Source organism: Hetaerina americana, unplaced genomic scaffold (assembly GCF_022747635.1).
Source record: "Hetaerina americana unplaced genomic scaffold, ioHetAmer1.1.p SCAF_4, whole genome shotgun sequence".
Classification (NCBI taxonomy): domain Eukaryota; kingdom Metazoa; phylum Arthropoda; class Insecta; order Odonata; family Calopterygidae; genus Hetaerina; species Hetaerina americana.
The window spans coordinates 11,679,044-11,703,030 of NW_027286985.1; the positions used below are offsets into that span (position 1 = coordinate 11,679,044).

The following is a 23,987-nucleotide window of genomic DNA, read 5'->3' on the forward strand; positions in this document are numbered from 1 at the left end:
AACAACTCCCCCTTCCCACCCCCCTCACATGCTTAAATTTTTAGATGCTGCACATGGAATTTTTCAGCAACCAAAGATAAAGTTATCTGCTACATTTCCGTAAATCTTGAAATTAAAGCTTGTTTCATATTTTTGACGGATGTGGCATCCAGCAGGTAGAGCAATACTGACTGAAGGGCCCATTTTCGATTCCAGGTGGCATCTTGACACCCTATGTTTCACCCAATCTTTGCAATTTGTCAAGTGCTAGATCTTCCGGGAAAACCATATATGGTACAGGAAAAGGAACTGGCCCCCCTAACCGTAAGTGTGGATTTCATACCCATTGGTCTTAGTATTAGGTTCCCCTCACCTAGCAAAACCAAACTTCAGGTAGAAGAGTGGGGTTTAGATTTTTTAAATATATTCTTAATTTATAATTTCCATTTATATTTGTAACTCTTGTCTCATTTGCTCCCTAATCTGTGCTTGAGGACTTGTGCTACCTTACAACATACCCAGAATCAGATAGTCAGCCGGATATGTCAGATAATACAAAATTTGAGTGGCAGGAAAAGAGAATGAATCTACTCAATTTAAAATACACTCCCCAAGACATTTCTTCAGATACTTGCTGTTGGCCAAAGCAGTCTTATGAAATAAAATTTCAGATGCGGGGGGGAGTAGAGTGGAGTAAATCCAAATTTGAGAGAATATTGCATTCTCATCAGGCAATACAATTATAAGCATGAAAAGTTTCAAGCCGACTAAACACACATTGAGACAACAATAATTATCAAATTTTTAAAATAACAGAAAATACAGCTATGCAAATATTGCACTCTGAATTAAACAAGTTCATTGCATGGCTGAATTTGGGATTATGTTCCACATGATTGCACAGAATGGAATCTCTTTTCATATAATGGAAACTACAAGGATCACCACTAATTTTTTCTTTCAAACTCACTCACTCATTTTTCCGTTCATTTTACAAACAGCCAACAAAATGACATTATGTCACAGTATAATTGTTCAATAAATTACACTAATGATTATTTCACATAATTATTCTCAATTCAGTATACCTTTAGACATTAATTGGCCAAAAGGCAAACAAAATGTAATTTTTAAGCAAAACGTAATTTTTCACCAAAATGACAAAGTAACTTGATATTCAACACAGGGCTATTTTAAAAAGTCTTTGAAGTGGAGGCCACCAAAAATCAGTATCAAAAACGCTAATCTATAACTACCTGTAATTGCAGTATAAAGGTCACAAATTTCTGACTGGGTTTCATTGATTCTGCAATCTAAATGCTTGGTGGTAATCCAATTGAGTTTACGTATCCTGGAAAGAAAAAATGACCCATGAGCAACATAGAAGACCTTAAAATATTATGGACACACAACAAAGAATTATTTAGCATACCTATTTTGCAACCCTAAGTCTTTCTCTTCATCAGTTGTGGATGGGGGACAAAAGAGTATTTGGTATAAACAAGTCATTACATACTTTTCAAAATAATCCAATAAAGCTTCTTTATCTTCTTGGGAAACAGCTACAGGAAGAAAGAAAAATGATCCACTAAATCGAAAAACAATTCGAAAATATTACTTAAATCTTTAAAATACGTTCAAACTTTTGAACGTACGGGTTCACTTAAAACTTATATCCATTTTACAATCATAAATTCATTGACTATTTAGGGTACTGTAATGGGATCCACTATAAAATTGAAAAATTATTTCAAACTCTCATTAAAATAAAAACATAAGGCAATGAAGTACCAGAATAAATTTCTACTGCATCCATTCTTTTCATCGCAGCTACATAATTATTTTGGGCCTCTTCTGCCACTTCCTCAATAGGCCGACCTTCTGAATCTGCTTGATGAGCCGCTTTAGCCACAAAGGAGTCGGCATAACGAAGCAAATCTTGTTCTACGGCGTAACCAACTGATTCTAAAAGTTTGGATGAATCGTTCCTTAGTCTACACAACTCTGGTTTAACGGCACGTATCAATTCTTCCTCCCTCGTTCTTGATCGACTAGAGTCTAAAAAAAAAACATTGATAATATATACTGAAATTTACCAAACACACACACGGCTACTTTCCGATAGGTATGCACAAGTGAGAATATTATATACATGGTATCTTAAATTCATTATTATTATTATTAAATTGTACTACAAATCACAAAAGGTTTTATTGAACATAGATGTCATATAAATATGACAGAACTTAAAACCTGAATACCTTTGGCACTAGGAGACTTTATGAAAGACAAGGATTTTAAAATTTTTTGAGTTTTTTCGGATTGAGACCGCTTCTTTTCTTCGAATCTTGAAAATCCGGAGGTAGACTGAAATTGCTTCCTTTCTGCACTTTGGATATTCCTGTTAAGACAAATAACAAGTCCAGAGTTACGACTATGCGGATTTCTTATCAACTATTTCCTCAGTTAACAAGACACAAAAACTCACCGACGAGCTGAATGACCAGATTTTCCTGATCTCTCTTTCTGTTTGTTACCATAACACTGAGAACAATAACCTCCCCATTCAGGATTTCCAAAGTAGCCACAGCCATTCCTGCACTTAAGATCAGATTGATCTATTCGAGGCTTTGGAAACTTGGTTGGATACATGATTCTCAAGTTCTCCTAATGAAAATAATTAATGTCAATTTCCAATATGATAAAACAAAACTAGAGGGTGTTTGAATGTAGAAGACGAACACTATAAACAGTTATTATGCCATTATAGAATTAGTATTCAGGTTCAGAAATCAGCCAGGTACACGTTTACTTCAAATCGACATTTCACAGAGAATTTCAATCAAAATTCCATTTGACTCGTCAATATTCAAACATACTACCTTACACTATCATTGTGATACTGAACACTACGGAATATCCATTTTTAACTGATAGCCACGACTGACACTTCGCAGTTTAGCCTGCAATGGCGATCTGAAACATTAAAAATACAGTTGAAGGTCGAAATTCTAAGAGAATTCAATTGGCTAGGGAAAGCGCTGCATGTATTGTGCCCTCCAATAAACGAAGCGAGGCAATTTAACTGGCTATATATAATTGACATTTAAAATATAATGGAATTATTTGGAAATTTATGTTATTTTCTAAGGTTTTCTTTAAGATGGAATAATAAAACTACAGAATAAAGTTTAGATGGCTATAATAGAGGAAAATATTGAATGTTTTACTCAAGAATTGAGAATTTCTTCTTACATAAAAAGATATGATTGAATTTAAAATGTTTCAATCCAATAACTGCCTACTTGAAAATCTAAAAGGTTTAATTTAGGATGACAATTATTTTCCCTTCATAGCTTAGCATAAGGTTTTTCTCGATAAATTTTCCTTTAACTTGAAAGGGAATGAAGAGTATGAATATATAAAATTAATAATGATAATATCTTCTTTATCCCATCAGGGCATAAAAACAGATTGTGTCAAAAAAGAAAACACGCCTATGCATAAAATTAACAAATGAGATATTCAAAGATGCTGTAATATGCATTTTCTAGAAGATCCCTTCATTTGCCTTTTGAATTTCCCTTTGGCAGAAATGCTGTTCAATTTTGGAAGGAGAAGGTTATCAATACAAGCACATGTAAAATATAGGCTATTTTTGTTAAGGCCGGAATCAAACCTTTTGAGGAACACAGGAAAAATGAATGAGGAAGTTCTAGTTATGGCGGGGGAGGAGAGGGGATTGTGGGCAGAAATCAATAGGAGGCAAGAAATTTCCAGAGCATTTTGATTGGCAAGGGGATTTTGATGGAAGGGAAAATGTTGGGTAAGCGAGGAAGAGGCAGAAATAGGATAGGGATGTTGGAAATGAGGGAAAGAAGTATGCATATGGAATTGAAGAGGGGTTTATTGTCCTACTGGGTGTTGTGCTGTGCTTTGTTAGGAGAGATAAGGAAATTCTCACTGCACTGTTTGGTAGCTTATGGCCATCCAAAATCTAACTTAACCGGTGTATTAGCGCTAATTAATTGTCATTAATAGCATAATATTGTCTTGAGTGTCATGGGAGTGCAAAGAACTCTTACGTGGACAGATAATTGGGTTTTCCTTTATGACGGTGAATCATTGCAGCATATACATGCTTGGTATATTTAAAATTTTCAAATGTCTGTCTAAAGGTTCCGTAATTGAAACTCCAACAATTGCATTCATGGCTTGCTTCTGCAGCAAGACAAATCTCTTACAATGGAAACAGTTTGTCTAGATGATAATGCTATATATGAGAATGGGATGAATTTTTGCTAAGTACAGAAAATTGAAGCATTCCAGAGAGATGACTCGAGCAAGCCTGTTTATCATTTAAAGATCAGTTGTTACTTTATTGATAACATTATTGCGCTCTTTCCATGAGAAATTGGTGAGCTATTGCATAACACACAATGGTGACTACCTTCACAAATAATGGGGGTCACCCATCTCTCTTTATTTGGTTGGATGTGTGTTTTTGGTTCCAAGGAAGTGTAAATCCTTGGGTGTTCCATTTCCAAGGGAGGCATGCGACCCCTTTCAGAAAAAGGCGTTCAAATCTTCCCCTGTTCACCCTCTATTCACAAATTGAGGCAAGCTTTGGGAATGGTTAACTTTCATTGCCATTTCATTTCTCAAGTTACCAAGCTCCAATCTTCCATCAGTCACCTCCTGGCTGGAAGTGTGAAGAGTTATGACACTGTACAGTAGACTCCAGAGCTTGAAAGTTGTTTCCATGCCTGCAAGCAGGCACTCTGTCAGTGTGCGGTATTGTCACACCCAGATGTTTCCCTTCCTCTTGGCTTTTTCACAGGAGCCTCAGACCCATCCATTGGTGGAGCCCATCAACAACTTACCCCAGATGGTCAGTCTCTTGGTTTCAACTATGAAGTTGAATGAGGCTGTAAAATGCTACAGCACTAACAACAGGGAGCTTTTGGAAGCTTACAAAGTGGCTTACTGGATCCAGCATATGCTGGAAGGTATATCTTTCACAATATTCATGGGCAATGAGCCACTCACCTATGCCTTTTCCCAGAAGCATGACAAATGCTCTTCCCAGCATTTTCAACATTTGGACTTAATCAACCAGTTCACTACAGACATGCAATATGTTGCTGGTGAGGACAACATGGTTGCAAATGTCATATTCTGCATTGAGGGAATCTTCTCTGCCATAAGTTTTTCTGCATTGGCAGTATCACCAGAAACAAATAAGTTGAGGGTCACCCGTGAAAATTCTTTCCTAGTATTTGAAAGCTTTGTCTTTCCTGAGTCAACCAAGCAACTGATGTGTGAAGTTTCCACCCTGGTTGTCCGGCCATTTATTACAGAGCATTTCTGGAAGCAAGTTCAGGGTGCGGCAACAAAACTTACTTTTTTTCAAATGCTAAACCATATCAAAAAAGGAAATTATTTTTCCCCACCCTGTATTTGCTTCTATCCACAATATTTTCACCCAGGGATCTGACACACAGCAAAGTTGGTGGCAGAGCACTTTGTAATAATAATAATAATAATACTTTATTCATTTTAAAAATGGTACAACCATATTAAATGTCGTCAATCATAATATTACTTAATATATAAACATAAGTTCTTAAATGTGATGAAGATTGTCACAAAAGAATTCATCCAATGAGTAAAGTGGGTGAGCAAGTAACCAGGTATATACCCTATTCTTGAAACTCTGGATACCATCTGATTTCAACTGAGTAGGCAGATAGTTATACAGTCGTATGTTCATATTGTGAAATGTGTTGTAAGTTGATGACAATCTACAATAAGTAGTATTTAGATTCGATTTACCTCTTGTGGAATAGTTATGGAGGTTGGACCTTAATTGGTAAGTTTCTAGATTAACTTTCACATGAATCAGAGCCTTAAAGATATACAAACAAAATACAGTCATGATTCTATACCTAATAAAAAAAGGTTTGCAGGAATCACGTGGTGGTATATTAGCAAGAGAGCGAATAGCTCTCTTTTGCAGTAGCAAAATTTGTTTAACATGAGGGGAATGACCCCATAACTCAACACCATAATTCAAATGACATTGAAAGAAGGCATGGTAAAGTGTTAAACGATACTCATTTGAAATGATAAAGTTGAGCTTTCTTAACATATAAACAGCTTTACTAAGTTTATTACAGGTCTGACTGATGTGAGTCTCCCAATTAAGTTTTGTATCATTATAAATTCCTAGTATTTTAGCAGTTTCAATATCAGTTGTTTTTGATTTAAGACTGCACACAATATGCTGAGTTTTGTTAGTATTTAATTGTAAATGATTAACATCAAACCATTCCTTAGCCTGTTTTTGGGTAGCGCTAGATCGTAACTTTGCATCTTCTGGATGTTGACACTTTTGCACAAAAGTAGTGTCATCAGCATATAAAACAGATCTAGGTTTCATATTACAGGGCAAATCATTAATCATGATAATGAAAAGTACTGGGCCAAGCACAGAGCCCTGTGGTACACCACATTTTACTTTAAGAGCTGCAGACCGACAGCCATCAAGTTCAACCAATTGGTGGCGATCATCCAAATATGACTTCATTAGTTTCAGTGCAACTCCCTTAATACCATAATATTCTAGCTTTGTTAGTAATATTGAATGATTAACACAGTCGAAGGCCTTACTAAGATCACATAGTGTCACTGAGACTGATTCCTTTTCTTCAAATGCATTAATGACATAATTAACTATGGACTCTACTGCCAAAATTGTAGATTTCCCAGATCGAAAGCCGTACTGGGATTTGGAAAAGAGATTATTTAACTCAAAAAAATTACATATTTGATCTTTCATAATAGCTTCAAAAATTTTACCAAAAACGGGGACTATGGAAATGGGGCGGTAGTTAGCTAAAGCATCTTTATCACCTTTCTTATAGACAGGTACTGTTTTGGAATATTTTAGAGCTGTTGGAAAATCTCCTGTCTCAAAACATAAATTGACTAACATTGCTAATGGTTCCGCAATGAGCACAATAATGTCCTTTATTAGGGAGTTAGAAAGACCATAAATATCCTTACTGTTGGATTTTTTAAATTTTTTAACAGTCGATATAATATCAAGTGGAGTAACAAAATTCCATTAAAAATTTAAATTATTCGGAGGAAGATTTTGCAGCATATTACCAATATTGGCAGCATCAACTTTTCGAGAGAACAAATTGTCTTCAACAGCTTTTAAGAAAAAATTATTTACAGCATCTGGGGTGAAAGGAAGATTTTCTTTTCCATTACCATGACCAACTTCTTGATTGATTACACTCCATGCTGCCTTTTGTTTATTTTTTGCATTCAATATAAAATCCTTGTAAGCATTATTTTTTGCACACCTAACTAAATTATAATAATCTCTTTTGTATTTCAAGTAGGCCTCTTTGTCATGCCGGCTTCCACTGGTTTTGTAAGAGTGATAGTAACTAAGTAAATCATTTCTAAGAGCTAATAACTCCCCAGTATACCAGAGATTTTTTTTATTTTTAGTGGGGATAGAGTTTAGAATTTTTTTAGGAAAGCATTGTTCAAAAATGCCTAGGAAATTACCTAAAAAACTTGAAAAACATGTTTGTTCTACAGAGTCTGTGCAAAAACCATGCCAATCAATACAAGATAGAAGCAGTTGGAAACTCTCTAAACCTTCTATTGTTATGGGCCTCACAATTATGGTTTTACCTCTATTTGGATATATCTTTTGAGTTATTTGAGTATTAAAAGTGAAGCTTATACCTTGATGGTCAGATAGGAGATAGTCAATAACACTCCGTCCAATAACACATTGTATAGCCATCTAAGAGGAGTCTGCTGCAACTTGGCCTGCTACTGCATTCATTTCCAGAAAAACAAATTGACACATCATTTGTCAACACCTACTGGCAATTATTCCTCGACCAATGCCAAATTAAATCATGACCACATTGATGTGATTGGGTCACTTAACAGCAGCCTAGGTCTCTCTTTTTTATTGACCTTTGTGGGCCACTTCAGCTGATGGCCTGAAGTGTATCCACTTGCAGACATTACTGTGGAGACCATTGCCAAAGTGTTTTTCCAGGAGTGGATTTCCCGGTTTGGTATTCCTTGGCTTTAGCACTCCTTGTCATATTACCACAGACTAGGGATGGCAATTCCAGAGTGAGCTCTTTCATCAGCTGATGAAGCTCACTGGGGTTAGCCACATCAGAACCTCAGCCTACCAGCCAATGGGATGGGATGGTGAAGTGCCTTCACCACAAACTGAAAGCAGCAATCCTGATTGCTGCTTTCAGTGTGGCAACCAAAAGTGGACAGATACTCAAGTTTTGGATGCTCATTAAAAACTATACACCCTCACTAATGATGACTTCTAAGTATTCCTGTATAAAATAACTCACTTTTACCCAACACTATTTCTTATTTAATTACCAAAAAAGGTTTCATCAGGGACTATGGAAAATCCAAGGAGTTCCATTCATGAGAAATTTAACTGGAGGCACAGGCCCCCAAAAATATCATTTATACATGGGATTATGCCTTTGTCAGACTTTCCAATCCTGCGGCAAGTTATGGTGTCTATGAGGCTTTATTCAGCAAGAAACTTTCAAATTTTTACCCTTTCCCATATTTACAATTATGCTGTTGGAATTCAGTTTTCAATTTTTACCATATCTAGAAGAGTACCCCTCCCCGGACTACAACCTTGACGTGGTGGAAGGGCTTGTGCGTTCCGATGACCCCTAGAGCTGTACTGGCGGGAGTAATAAAAATTGCTCCTGGTAGGGTCACCCATGCCAGATAGGTCGAAGGTTAGGAGCCAGACGAAAGGTAGTCCACGCAGCGTCTGTTCCTCAGTGAGGCGGCTGCAATGGCGTCTGACCCCAGTGGGGCGGCCAGTAAGTGATGGTGTCACGTTAAAAACACTATTGAGGAAGGCAACGGGAAACCACCTCAATTATCATTCCCTAGAAAAATATGATGGACAATAGAGATATTTTGAGTCCTGGCAACCACGGGGCTCGGCCCAATCGGCCGTGTGTCGTGCCCGGCAGCGGGGGAGGCAAGGCTTCCGCGGTCGTCATCCCACGAAACCCTTGCAAGGGAAAACCAGCAGCAGCAGGACAGAAGACGCAGGAGAAGAAGACCAAATTAGTTAGAATAGGAACGTGGAATGTTAGGACAATGATGAGGACGGGGAAATTGGAGAATGTTAAGCGAGAGATGGAAAGGGGAAATATAGAAATTTTAGGTCTATGCGAGGTGAGATGGAGAGATAGCGGGGATTACTGGAGTGATAAGTATAGAATAATATACAGCGGTGGGGACGAGAGCCAACGAGGGGTTGCCATAGTATTAAATGAAGAGATAGGAAGAAGCGTAGTCAACATAGAGCAGGTAACGGATAGAATACTACTAGTGGAGATAAAAGCAGAACCGACGAACTTAGTTATTATCCAGGTATACATGCCACCGAGCAACCATAAGGAAGAAGAGGTCGATAGGATATACGATCAGTTAGAGGACATGATTGCATGTGTTCCTGCAGGGAAACATTTGATAGTGATGGGGGATTGGAATGCGGCAGTAGGCGAAGGAAGAGATGGTGATGAGGTGGGGGACTACGGTTTAGGCACGAGGAATGACCGCGGGGAGAAAGCAGTTGAGTTCTGCAGGAGACAGGGCTTAGTTATCACCAACACTTGGTTCAGACACCACAAAAGACGCAGGTATACATGGAAAATGCCAGGTGACTCGGGAAGATATCAGCTAGATTATATCCTGGTTAGACACAGGTTTAGGAACAGTGTGATAAATTCCCACAGCTTCCCGGGAGTGGATGCGGACTCAGACCACAATTTAGTTGTTATGAAATGTAGCGTACGTTTTAAAAAGATAAGGCAGGGGCGGCGAGTTAGAAAATGGAATGTAGAAGCATTAAATGGGTTGAAAAGAAAGGAATACAAACAGGCGGTAGAGAAAATCATGGAGGACGGTAAAGAGCTAAGTACTATTGAAGAAAAATGGGAATGTATCAAAAAAGGGTTGTCTAAAGCGGCAAAAGACACTATGGGAACCGTTAACGCTAAAAGGACTCGTAAACCATGGATCACGGATGAGATGATTGCAAAAATGGATGAGTGGCGAAAATGGAAGAATATAAATACAGAATTAGGCAAAATGAAGTACAAAGAATTGAACAATAAATTGAGGTGGGCAACAAATAAAGCAAAGGAAGCATGGTGGAAGACGCATTGCGAGAATATGGAAAGTCTGCAGAGGAAGGGGGAAATCGGTGCGCTTTACTGCATAGTTAAATCTTTATCAGGAAGTAAGAAAGGGAGATCAACGATAGCAGTTAGAGATAAGGCCGGTAAGGCAATAGTTGACGTAGGAAAGATCCAAGAGAGATGGAAGGAATATGTAGAAGAACTGTATAGTAAAGAGCTTAGACCAACAAAGTTAGACATTGAAAAGGAACATGACGTAGAGGAAGATAGCTTAGGTCCAGGCATACTAGACAATGAGATAGAAAGGGCATTAAGGGAGATGAAACTAAATAAGGCCGTGGGGGTAGATAACATTCCCGTGGAACTTTTGAAATGCTTGGGAAAATATGGGAGGAACAGGCTATATGGGCTGATCCGTAGTATTTATGAGGAGGGAATCTGGCCGGAAGACTTTGTGAGATCAGTTTTAGTTCCTATTCCGAAAAAGGTAAAGGCCACGTCATGTGAGGACTATAGGACAATTAGTTTGATATCCCACGCAGCTAAGGTTGTTCTCAGGATCATAAACAAAAGGATAGAGAGTAGGGCAAATGATTACTTAGGGGATGATCAGTTTGGGTTTAGGAAGGGGAGAGGTACGCGTGATGCCATTGCAGTAATGAGATTATTAATCGAGAGGAATATAGAACACAACCAGGAGGTATTTGCCTGTTTCGTAGATTTCGAAAAAGCGTTTGATAGAGTAAATTGGGAAAAACTAATGAGTATATTGCAGAAAATAGGAATAGATTGGAGGGAAAGGAGGCTAATCCGCAACCTGTACATGTCTCAGACTGCTCAGGTGAGGGTGGGAAACGGGGAGTCAGGATGGGCAGTGTTAGGAAGGGGTGTAAGGCAGGGTTGCCCATTATCACCGTTGCTGTTCAACCTGTACGCAGAAGAAATGATCAAAGAGGCATGGGATGAACTCGAGGTAGGAATGAAAGTGGGCGGGGAATTCGTAAAATCAGTTAGGTTTGCTGATGACCAAGCTTTAGTTTGTCAGTCAGCCAAGGGGCTGCAAGCATTGCTTAATGAATTGGAAATTCAGTGCGACAGGTATGGGATGAGAATCAATATTAATAAAATAAAGGTTATGAGATTTTCTAGAAAGAAAAAGGCCAAGCTTAACATTAAAATAGGAGGGCAAAAGCTAGAGCAGGTAGAACAGTTTACGTATCTCGGTAGTGTTTTGGACCAACATGGTCAAAGTAGTAAGGAGAAGAATTGCGCTGGGCAAAGAGGCTTTCACAAGGAGGAGGGAGTTGATGACAGGGACTTTGAGTAAGGATGTTAAGAAAAGACTCGTAAAAACTTTGATATGGAGCGTAGCTATGTACGGAGCGGAAACGTGGTCATTGAAGCAGGAGGATAGACGTAGATTGGAGGCTTTTGAAATGTGGGTGTGGAGAAGAATGGAGAAGGTGAAATGGACAGAGAAGAAAACAAATGAGGAAGTACTTGGTATGGTGGGCGAAGAGAGGTGTTTGTTGGGAGCAATCCTATGGAGGCAGGAAAAGTGGATGAAGGGGGTGTTGACCGGCAGTGGGATGTTGAAGACTGTGATAGAGGGTAGAATGTTGGGCAAAAGAGGAAAGGGAAGGAACAGGATAGGGTTGTTGGACGGGATGAAGGGCGGAAGAAAGTACTCAGAGATGAAGAGGGACCTGATATAGAGTAGGATGATTGATTTTGTGTTTTGTTAGGAGTAATAAAATATTTGTTTGGTAGTTGTGTCCGTCCAAAAACCTACCTTAACCGGTAGATTACTTTAAAAAAATATATATATTATATATATATTATATATATATATTATATATATATATTATATATAATATATATATATAATATATATATATATATATTTTATATATATATAATATATATTATATTATATATATAATATACTATATATATAATATATATAATATATATATTATATATATATTATATATATTATATAATATATATATTATATATATATTATATATATATTATATATATTATATAATATATATTATATATATATTATATATAATATACATATACAAGAGGCATGGGAAGAGCTGGAGGTAGGAATGAAAGTAGGCGGGGAATTCGTAAAATCAGTTAGGTTTGCTGATGACCAAGCTTTAGTTTGTCGGTCAGCCAAGGGGTTGCAAGCATTGCTGAGTGAATTGGAAATTCAGTGCGACCGGTATGGGATGAGAATCAATATTAGTAAAATAAAGGTTATGCGATTTTCTAGAAAGGAAAAGGCTAAGCTAAACATTAAGATTGGAGGGCAAAAACTAGAGCAGGTAAAACAGTTTACGTATCTCGGAAGTGTTTTGGACCAACACGGTCAAAGTAGTAGGGACGTAAGGAGAAGAATTGCGCTAGGCAAAGAGGCTTTCACGAGGAGGAGGGAGTTGATGACGGGGACTTTGAGTAAGGATGTTAAGAAAAGACTCGTAAAAACTTTGATATGGAGCGTAGCTATGTACGGCGCGGAAACGTGGTCATTGAAGCAGGAGGATAGACGTAGACTGGAGGCTTTTGAAATGTGGGTGTGGAGAAGAATGGGGAAGGTGAAATGGACCGAGAAGAAAACAAATGAGGAAGTACTTGGTATGATGGGTGAAGAGAGGGGCTGTTGAGAGAAATCCTATGGAGGCAGGAAATGTGGATGAAGGGGGTATTGATCGGCAGTGGGATGTTGAAGGCTGTAATAGAGGGGAGAATGTTAGGCAAACGAGGAAAGGGAAGGAACAAGATAGGGATGTTGGACGGAATGAAGGGAGGAAGAAAGTACTCAGAGATGAAGAGGGACCTGATATAGAGCAGGATGCTGGATTTTGTGTATTATTAGGAGTCACAAAAAGTTTTATTTAGTAGCCATTCAAAAACCTACCTTAACCGGTAGATTACCTAATAACTAGAAGAGTACATACCACCTATTGGAAAAAACCATTGTATCTTGTGTTTTTGAAGACCCTGTCTCAGTCTTCACCAGCATAGGTTATAAAAGCTGTCTCTGTTGTAATTGCCCTAAATATGAAACTGCAAGTCAAATTTCCTGGGACAAGCCAGATGTATCTGTACAAGGTTAAATTTAATTATCTAAGCAACTTTTCTCTTGGAATACTTGACTGTACCTGTTTCTATCAACAACCTTTAGGGAAAGCTTGATGGGCAGTATTGATACAGGAAGAAAGTGTGAATGTCTCTAGAATGGAAATTTTGGATGTCATCAGTCAAGATGAAATCATATCAGCAGGGCATATTTCCAAAATTTATGTTGTCCAAATGAAGTTTGAGAATGAAAATGAAGGAAAAGGGGAAGAACGGAAAAAACAGTTTCTGCCTATGATGATTTTCTAAGAATCTCAAAAAAGGGAAATTTCCCCCCACTCCCATCCCATGGATATCCTTCTATCTGAGAACTCTACCCATTAGAGAATCATAACCAGTTACACTTTAAGGGAAAAATGTTTCTTTTGAGAATCTCTGACCTTAGTTTGAGCTATGAATACTGTAAAAAATATTTTATCCTCATAAATTCCCCATTCTGATTTTTAAAACCTAATTTTTAATATTATTTTTAAAGGAAATGTAACATCTTTTCTCTTACATTGCATTTATGATTGCAGTAGTAGTAGTGGTACTTCTGGGAGGTGACCGACAGCTGAGGTCATTTGCGCCATAGGGGATGGACGGGAAAGGATGAAGGGTGGAGAGAAACCCGGCATCGGCATTAGCCTTAACGAAAGGCGCCAAGGGGTCCGCAGCTTAACATCCCATCCAACGGGCGGCGTACTCACTCAAAGTGCCCTACACAAAGTACCTCAAGTCGGGATCAAGATACCTCTGAAAAATATTCAACACTGCCGGGATTTGAACCCAGGCGCTCTGGGTGGGAAGCCAGTACGTTAGCCCCCGCACCATCTCAATTCCCCTTATGACTGCAATTCTTACCATTTTTTTCAGTATGTACTTCATTTCATTGCATTGATATTCACGAGTAAAGCATCATAGAATTCAGTCTACTCATAAATTGTTACACAGTCATGCTGAAGATGATGAGCATAAGTAAAGCAACTAGAATGTATACTTGGTGTCATATTACATATTTGTTTGCACATCAAGCAATACTAATGCATCCTGGAATTAAGCTTTGGAAGTGCTTGCATATATTCTTGAAATATAAAACCTAAGTAAGAATTCACAAGCAATGAATTATGTCACCCTATATAGCATTAGGTAAAAATGTAAAATTTTATTCAATTCCTCAAATTATCACACTTTAATCAATGATACTGTAGCTCATTAACTGCCACATTTCAACTTTATAACACATTTTCATGTAAAGCGCACAACAGAGTTTTGTGCACATTTTCATCATGCACACCATGGATAAACTCTTATTTCACATTCAATATTTGTACAATGGCTTTCACTCATGAATAATACTCTGAGAAGTAATAATTGCCAAGCAATTAAAATAATATTGTGTCATTATGAGAAAAACAAAAGTACACTTTTCCACAGATTTATTTGTAACATACGACGATTTTCAGTTAATCAAACCATCTTTGGGTACAAGACAAGATTCTAATTGTGATACATTATATTTATGCCTGTTTGAGGAAGAGGGGAGGGGGAAGAAAAGTGTGAAGAGTAAAGGTGGGGACAAAGATAGGATATAAGGAAAGCCAAAAGAAACAGGGAAACTAAAGTAATGGAGAGTTAAAAAGAGGGGGGGGGGGAAATAAGCACTTGTGGTCATTATTGAGAGGACAGTGGCAGGTAGCTGGTATCCTGGTGGTAGGAAGGAGGGAAGAATAAAGACTAGCTACCTCTGACCATTCTCTCAATAATGACCACAAGTGCTTATCTTCCCCCTCCCTCTTTTTACCTCTCCATTACTTTAGTTTCTCTGTTTCTTTTGGCTTTCCATATTTCCCCTCTTTGTCCCCACCTACCTTACTCTTCTTACTTTTCTCCCCCCCCCCCTCCACCTCATACAGCCATAAATATGATGTATCACAATTAGAATCTTATCTTGTACCCAAAGATGATTTGATTAACTGAATATTGTCGAATGTTACAAATAAATCTGTGGAAAAGTGTAAATTTGTTTTTCTCATAATGGCGAACTTCCACTTCATCTTGTCTGAATCTGTTGAAAATCTTGGGTCACTTTAACACATTGACCCTAAGCGTTATCACTTGCAATCATCTACTAACATCATCAATTGGCAAGCCTTTTTTGCCACTAAATGAATGGGGCATTTTATGGATATCAAGAGTCATACACCCGTATGTAGTCCACCCACATTGAAGAACCCACAGGGTCCCATGTAGGTAACCACCAATTCCTCCTTTCCCAGAAGTCCTTCATTGGATGTGAAGAAGTCCAGTTCCATGGTTTTGGATTAGGATAATTTTTCCAGCCATCAGGGAAAAAACGACCCCCAACAGCAACATTTAAAACAAAGAAGAACTGAAATAGACATCAAGAGAATAATATGTAATTCCAAACCAGGGTGAGTATATTACTCTATATAATTAAGCTTGGTGTTTTTAGTTTCTTTTGTATTGACATTGTCTGTTTCCTGTTATAGACAGCATAAAACATCACAACTCAGTCAGAGAGAGATGGAGGAAGCACACTAAGAAGTGTTTAGTATGTAGGTGAGTATAAAGATTGTATACAGTATTTATGTAAAATTTGAGACCAGTTGTCAGATATTAAGGTCATTTGTTGGACTAAAAGGTCCTTACCATTCTGCCTCTGCACTTTTCAATGGAATTCCCAATATAATCAAACGCATGACCTTTCCTGCAGCATTAAAATTGAGAGCCAAGCTATTTTTATCCAAAAAGTGTTTCAACACATGTAATTGGATGATTTTATTTTTAGTTCCTAATTTTACACTATCACTTGATGTAGCCATGCCATTGTAGTTTGCCAATGGTGAAATAAAAATATTATTATTATCATCATAAAGATAACTTTCTATTGTCAAAATGATACTTTTAATTATTAGGTAATAAATGAAGCAGGCATGAAAAAGTTTATGCATGTCCAAATACTATTGGGGAATACCGGGTTTTAACAAAATCAAAAGTCATTGCGGGTGATACCAACATAAAGGGCGACACAGTGACACAAAATCCCTATAGTTTTTCCATTAAATTCTCTCTATATGTTAAAATATGTACTCATCCTACAAGTAATTATATTAAATTTTCTAATTCATTATAGAAGGAAGTAGTTTGTAAAGGGTTACCAACCTGCTGACCTCATGCCTCTTGCTAGACTGAATTTCAACCACTCATGAGTCAGTATACAATCAAAATAAGTATCACATAGAAAGAATTTGGCATAGTAAAGCACAGTTAGCAGACTAAGAAAATAAATGGGCCTCCTGAATCTATTAAGAGGGGAGTCCTAATCTTTAAGGAGGGTTAGGAGCTAGCTCAAATCCCAAAATCATACCCCATCATATCCAGCCTAATTGACATTGAAATTCTGCAGAATCTGCTGACTTCCAAAATTTGAGAGAGTACGGAGTCGTGCCCAGGAATCGAACCCAAGCCTTTCAGTCAGTAGTCCTACACTCTGCCCCTGTACTATGCATCCCCATGAAATATAATCTATTTCAATAAAAATAGAATAAATCACACCTCACCAGGAATAAAATTTTGCATCAGAAATTTTCTTCAATGATTGTGAAAAATGTTTAACTATATATTTGTTATTTTAAGAATATTTTCATAATAACTTTAGTGCTCTATGGAATAATTTTGAGTTTAGAGCATGTTGTCATTTGATTTTTGATTCCTGATCAAAATCTCATTTTACTAATTAAAAAATGTGATTCAAACTTTTTTTTGCCTTCCTGAAAAATGATACATAACATTATTTCCTTGTGAAGCATGAAATAACAATTACATTTGCTGCTGTATATGATTTTAAAATAAATGCCCATACCTGTCTGTCAAATGGAGCCATTGGACCACCATTTTCCCAAATGTTCTTACCCCCTGGATTTTCATCGAAACCTCCTAGTTTCCAGAAACCGCCCTCTGGAGCATCAATTCCCCCCAAGTAGGTCTTATCAACAAAGAACTCCATCTTCTTTTCTGTCCATGACATCTCATATATGTGAAATCCATCTCCGTAGTCACCACCCACCCCCTCCAGACTCCTGATTGGGAGAACAAAAAGCGGATGTCAAAATAAATACACAATATATGTTATAAGGGATAACATTCGTAGTTTTCATTTTTTTCATCTCTGTGTTCACCAATGTTTAATGCACCAATCCCTGCAACATTTTTTTACTAGCAAACGAGAGTATTCTATATACAAAAGTTCAGAACATCCTTTGCTAATAGCTGATGCACAAGAGGATTAAATTGCATAAAATTAAAATTTTGAGTTTTATTGACTTTGAGGGTAAGAAGAGGTAAACACAAATACTATATGTTATTTCCATAGAACTTTTGAAAGCAAAGTATATGATTAATTGAATTTGAAGACTTTAAGCAATACATAAGTGCTTGCAGAACTTTGTGGTGCTGGCCATCTCACAGGTCAAATCTTGAGAATTTTTCAATTTAATCTAGATATTCTCAAGTACCCCCAAAATCCAGCTAACTTACCTCTCCCAATGAGTTAACCTCCAAACATTGTAGGAAGAGTTAGGTCCAAAGTGCAGGGTGGAGCCCATCTTGTCAATGCCCTGAGACACTCCACCTGCTGTGGTCAGCTTGCGATTTGATCTTACTTCCACAAGATCTATTTCACCAGATGCAGGCCAGCCACCATAAAAGTTTTCGACTGGCTTCATCCAGATGGCTGTAATGTAAAGCAGTTGCATGATTGGATAGAATTTCTAGCTAGTTTAACCAAAGGAATGTACAATAATTAGTTCATAATTATTGGAATTGATGAAGATAAAAGTTAACTATATTCTGAAATTATAGAAAATGATATGCATACACAGCTACTAATGCAATGAATGGGCCTTTGATATACATTAAATAAAGATATACTCAATGAAAGTCACATATGTCTCTTTCCCATCTGTGATAGCAGTTTTTAAAATTTATACAGAGCAACGTCTGAAAGTTAGCTTTACAATGAGTCATGTGATATCATGCGTAAAAGCTACCCCAGAACAGATATGAATTGTGATCAAAAACTGGTGATTATGGACAGCTGACTTCAATACAAAAATAAGAAAAAGATACAGAAAACTAAATGGAACCAAAGAGACTGTAGGAAAAGCGAGGAAGAGAAAATTTTATTGTTACCATCAACAGAAAAACAGAATGGATAAATGAGACTATTATAGAAGAACAATGGAAAGAAATATAGGATGTATTAATGAAAGCAGCTAATGACACATTTGTGAATAAATGGAAAAAAACCGGGGCCGACCCCGGTGGTGGCGGGTTAACATTCTCGTCTGCCATTCCAAGGGTCGCGGGTTCAATTCCCGCCTGGGTGAGTTTCCCTCCATCTAGGGCTTGGGTGTTTGTAAATGTGACCATTGTTATCGTTGTTAAAAAGTTCGATGTAAAGGCCAAAAGGTGCTGTTTTCGGACTAATACTGAATAAATAAATAAATAAATATAAACAGCCATGGATAAAAGCTCATACAAGAAAACTCATAGATGCAAGAGGAAATACAAGAATCAAAGAAATAAAATTGAGGGACCCCTTAATAAAACGTAGTAGAACCAAGTGATATGAGGGTCTAAGAAGGCCCAGAAAGAGTGGATAGAAAGCTGCTGCAAGGAAATAAATTGCAGCATGAAGAAAGGAAATAGCAAACTGGCTTATAAACTGGTGAAAAGAAAAACAAAATCCAACAGCATTCAAAATACTGATGGAAAGATCTCAGAATAATTAAGTTTCACTACGCATCCTTAATCACTTTTCCTCTTTGATTTTAGCATAATAATCAGGCCATTACATTGGGAAAAGAAAAGAGGTAATTACTCACCCGGCCATATCCAATCTCCTCTTGGCATGCGTGCCCTCACCTCAACCCGGCCATAAAGGAAACCAAAAGACCCAAGGGTTCGAATACGAGCTGACTGAATGGGTGTGACAATGTCTTTTCCTGCAGAACTGAAAGAAGTCATATAAGAAGATTGGGCACCAGTATTACAAATCTTAGGTTATGATTGCATCACAAAATTTCATAGTCATAATATCACACCTTTTAATGGAATGAAATTAAACTAGACTTTTTACACAAAGATTATCGGAGATATATGTAAATTATAGCCACAAAATGATTCTAATGAGATGGTGTTTCAATCGTTTCGTAAGTGCTTTTCAAATATCCCAGAGTTAAATAGACAGAGTGTAATAGTTGTTACAGTGAAAATACGTAATGCGTTTTCACCATGTTCATCAAGCAAACAAAAATTGCACTTTGAAATTCAAGATTGTTAGGAATCACTCAGCTTATCTTCATATTTATTACTAGTGGTCTCCCAGGTAGGTTGTAGGTATTTATTGAATCATGGCACTACACTAGACTGTACCAATAACCCCTAAATGGCATTACAATAAATATCCTTTAATCGCATACTACACCTTACAATAACTCATTGTTCTATTCTCACTCACTTATCTTCCCAGCTGAATATTATGGATATAGATTTTTGAGTGAGACAATTTTTCTCAAAAAAAGTTAATACTTTACATTGTGTAAGTATTGAAAATGGGACCACCTTTTATGAGCAGAAACCCCACTCTATATAGAAAATATTTCTAATTAAGGTTAAAAAATGTATGGTTTTACTCACGAGGTGCAAGGTTTTAGATTACAGTTGTTATACTGCAGTTGCCCTTGGTAGAGGAAATCATCCCCATATTCTGCTGCAGTGAGGGTTGGCTGGATATAGAGTACACCATTCTTGACATAGCTGAAATGAAGAAACTGCCCTTAGCTGAAGAAGAATGCATACCTAGAGAGTAAATCACTTAGCCAATGAAATCAATGGCCAGTGCAAAAACTTTTCATGATAAAATTGAAAAATTAAATAAGCAACAAAAAATAGACAAAAATTAACGACAATTTAAAAATAAAATTGAATTCCGAAAAACTTTAAAATATTACATGGTCTTTGTCACTGTTGAAAATAGGCTGCTTTAACTTATTTATGTTGTGCTAAACTTATTTCTGGATAAATCTATGGGTATCAATCTATATTTAATGGCTTCAGCTGGAACAATCAATATATTGATATAAAATATAATATATTATTTCTCTTTAATAGGACACCACATCACATACAGTGGAATCCTCAGATCAGTTTGAAAGAGTGGTGTAACTATGGACATGGGATGCACATAAGATAGACCACAGTGGGTGAAGTTTTTTTTATGAGCAGCAGCAATGAACGTGAATTTGAACATTCCATTTGCCTACACATTACTATAGGCCAATGTCTCTCACATCAACTACAAAATATTTAATACTCTTCATGAGTCAAGGAAAAATGAGAGGACATAAGCTCATCAAGTTAAAATAGGTGTAATTGCTGTGAATCTGTTAATCACTTGAAATTTGTGTATAATATTGGATGATTTCAATTATCTCAATTTTATACAAATTGAATCTTTTAACTATATACACCTAATTTTATATTGCCTAAAAATGCCTATATCTTTATTTAGTTTTGTGCATAAGAAAAGGGAAAATACAAAATCAGTGATATTGAAAGTGATATAATTTACTTATTATTTAATAAATTACAGAAGCTAAATCAAGAGAAATGAGATCTTATTTATAGTAATTCAATAATTACGTATGTTTTCATTTACTAGATCATTTACCTCTAAGAATATATGCGAAGCGAAAATTGAACAATGTGTTTCGAACTCGTAGTCTCTCACCCTCTATCTAACTCGCTCACGGTTTGTGGGACACATGAGTGAATAAAAGCGATTAGCGGCACCACTATAATCGTTGTTCATTTCAGTTTCTCTGGATTAGACACTTCTTCAAAAATCCAGAGCAAGTTTGCGAAACGGTGAGTTCATTATACTGAACTACTGGCGCATTTGAAGTTGTCCACTATATTACTATATGGATATACATTTAACATCACAGAATATTTATTTGGTATTTGTGTCCATCCTTAAGCGGTAGAAGTTCAGTAATCATTATCCTCATCCCGGTCTACTGCAGTGGTCGAGGAAATGAGATAAGTTACTCCCAATTGCTTGATATAAAAATGAAAAAATCGGGGAAGGGGTGGGGCCGAGGATCGCCCCGGGAGGCACACATTCTAGCTACGCCATTGGTTGATACCCAACTTAGTGAGAAAATATTGTTTGAAGGATTGGAAAATATATATATGAAAGCTGTGCTCGTGAAATACTGCCTTGGTAAAATAGCGCACTAAACAATTACTTCGCTAACTCCTGGCATGGGAACCCCTGGTGACACGAAGATTTAACACCATATTTTGCTTATTGCAGGGCATGTGTCGTAAGGATTTGAGGTAATTAACCAAATCTCAGATTAAATTGGCACATCTGGCAATCTTTGCGAAAACAGAAATATACTGCCGAACAGGGTAATTCAAAGATTCCTCCCAATAGTTCGCGACCATAACAAAGAGGAACAAAACACTAAAATATTAATTAAAATATTCCGGGTAAAAATTTATTCCACTAAATCTTCATGGCTTCTGTCCCAACACTCATAGCGATGGTTTTTACTGAGTTGTTATCGATATGGATGATTAAGCATAATGATTGGTTTCCGAACGTAAATAATGGGCGAAATACAATATTCTGGGCATAAAAGAAATTTTCCAGTCATATGGTTTAGTAATAAAAACCGTTGTTCCGAGGATTCGATGCGGCTTCTATTTCATAGACCTTCGAAGAATCCCAAATGCACCGATCGGTGCTACCGCCCACATTTTAAGCTTGTCTGGAGTCACACAGTAGGAGAGCAGTTCTTCAGAGGGCTGAATTCTAAAAAAGTTAGCCAATGCTTAGGTGAACATCTTATCATCTAATTGAATACTAATCTCTTTTCATTGTCTATGGTGTTCATCTCCAAATCTTATTCCGCTATAATTAAGAATCCGTATTCCTCAGTAGGAATCGTTTAGGCATTATGACGGTATTACCTAAGGAGGGATTATAAGACGTACGATTATACGTAATACTTGTATAATCCAGGAATTTTGCTTAGACCACTGCGTGTTTCTCGAGGTTTCGCTTCACTCGCTGGCTTACTGGTTGCGGCGAAAACCCGAGAAAGTGCGTACGATGCCATTGAATTAATCATGTAAATCAATTTTTGAAATCTTCTAGACTACATGAAGAGGAGCAAATTCTTAATATCGAAAAACAAATTCATAATTCACACTTGAAGTTTTATAATAAATTGAAGAAATATCATTTTTAATTGTTATTAATTTGCAATAACAGAGAAACATTTATATGTCTGGTTGCGCTAGTCCAGGGGTAGAGCGTTGGACTACTGACCGGAGGGTCCCGAGTTCGACTCCCGGGCAAGCTGCTCTGGGCACCTGCAGCTCCGTCCAAGCTATGTGATTTTTCGGGTACCAGATCTTCCTCGGAAACCATTACCGGCACAGGGAAAGGAATTGGCCCCCCTACCCTGATGTGTGCATTTTCACACACCGTACAAGGCTTAATACGGGGTGATCTCTACCATCACCTACCAAACCGACCTTCGCGTTGATAACTGTGTTTATGGTTTTTTATCTCGATATCTGAAAATGAGTATTACTATTCCCGCCACTGAATCCACAACCTATTTGTTGCATCCACTAAAAGAAGTTGATTACCTACTTTGACATGCTCCTTCCCAATTCGTTTCGGTGTCTTGAAGGGAAGGAAACAAGGCATGAATTTTTAAACGAAAAAGGTCATGGTTCATGGCAAAACTGGTGAATATTTTCTCTCAACTGCTCCCTCCAATCTTTTGGGATACCTTTCTTCTCATTTTGTTTCACTTCTAAAGCCTTTTCGAGAGGCTGACCACTTAAAAGAAATGTATCCCTCATAAGAGGTCGCATCGTGAAAAAATACTGGCAAATGTACGCACCTTAATCGCAGCCATTTGCACTGCTTTAAAGGGGCGATAGAGCGTTTCGCGAAAGAAGCGTAATTAATTGAGAATCTACTTGATAACATTTTTTAAAAGATGGCAAACAGTTTAAGTTCCTCTTTTATTACTGAAACGGAACTTCACTTCATTATCTTAATTGACCGGTTTTAACGTACGTACGGATTTAAAATTTCGATGAATATAATGCGGAAAATTGATCTTTAACTGGAGGTACGAGATCTATCTTGGACAGAAAAGTGTTAAAAAATCGGATGCTTAGAATCATACATTAAAGCAAGAAATGAACGCGTGAAAAACACGAAGTGTAAAAAGAAAGGAGCTGGGGAAAACTAAGTTTTTCAAATTATTGCAAATATAGTCTACCATTTTACTGAGAAGTTTTGAAGGGACAATTGTGGTGCTGTGTTATGAACTTATGGAGTTCTTCTGGAGAATATAAACTCGTTTCTTCTTATATAATTTATTTCCTCCATTACCATCTCGTACTTTATGACCTCCATTACATGACACCGAATATGACCATTCCTTCTTCCTTTGCCAATTTTATTGACCTTTCCACCTTAATAAAGGACATCTGATTGACAATTGATATCTT

At 37.1% G+C, this 23,987-nt stretch overlaps 2 protein-coding genes across 5 annotated transcripts in view; both read right to left on the reverse strand.

Moving 5' to 3' along the window:
* The window catches only part of Rabex-5 (Rabaptin-5-associated exchange factor for Rab5), a 32,395-nt gene extending 29,442 nt beyond the window's left edge, over window positions 1-2,953 (reverse strand). Inside the window, exons 1-6 of one of the 3 annotated variants that reach the window (XM_071589950.1) lie at window positions 2,862-2,953; window positions 2,468-2,646; window positions 2,241-2,380; window positions 1,771-2,037; window positions 1,412-1,541; window positions 1,236-1,330 (exon numbers count right to left, since the gene is read on the reverse strand). In XM_071589950.1, the coding sequence (XP_071446051.1) occupies window positions 1,236-1,330; window positions 1,412-1,541; window positions 1,771-2,037; window positions 2,241-2,380; window positions 2,468-2,631 (796 nt within the window). In that variant the 5' untranslated portion in view covers window positions 2,632-2,646; window positions 2,862-2,953. The remainder of the gene's footprint in view (window positions 1-1,235; window positions 1,331-1,411; window positions 1,542-1,770; window positions 2,038-2,240; window positions 2,381-2,467; window positions 2,647-2,861) is intronic. The other 2 variants (XM_071589951.1, XM_071589952.1) reach the window with 2 other exon arrangements.
* A 12,344-nt stretch (window positions 2,954-15,297) lies between these two features.
* The window catches only part of LOC139692141 (beta-1,3-glucan-binding protein-like), an 85,521-nt gene continuing 76,831 nt past the window's right edge, over window positions 15,298-23,987 (reverse strand). For both annotated transcript variants that reach the window (XM_071590196.1, XM_071590197.1), the window contains 5 exons: window positions 20,079-20,198; window positions 19,265-19,392; window positions 17,916-18,111; window positions 17,242-17,458; window positions 15,298-15,747 (listed from right to left, as the gene is read on the reverse strand). In XM_071590196.1, coding sequence (XP_071446297.1) covers window positions 15,547-15,747; window positions 17,242-17,458; window positions 17,916-18,111; window positions 19,265-19,392; window positions 20,079-20,198 — 862 coding nt within the window. In that variant the 3' untranslated portion in view covers window positions 15,298-15,546. The remainder of the gene's footprint in view (window positions 15,748-17,241; window positions 17,459-17,915; window positions 18,112-19,264; window positions 19,393-20,078; window positions 20,199-23,987) is intronic.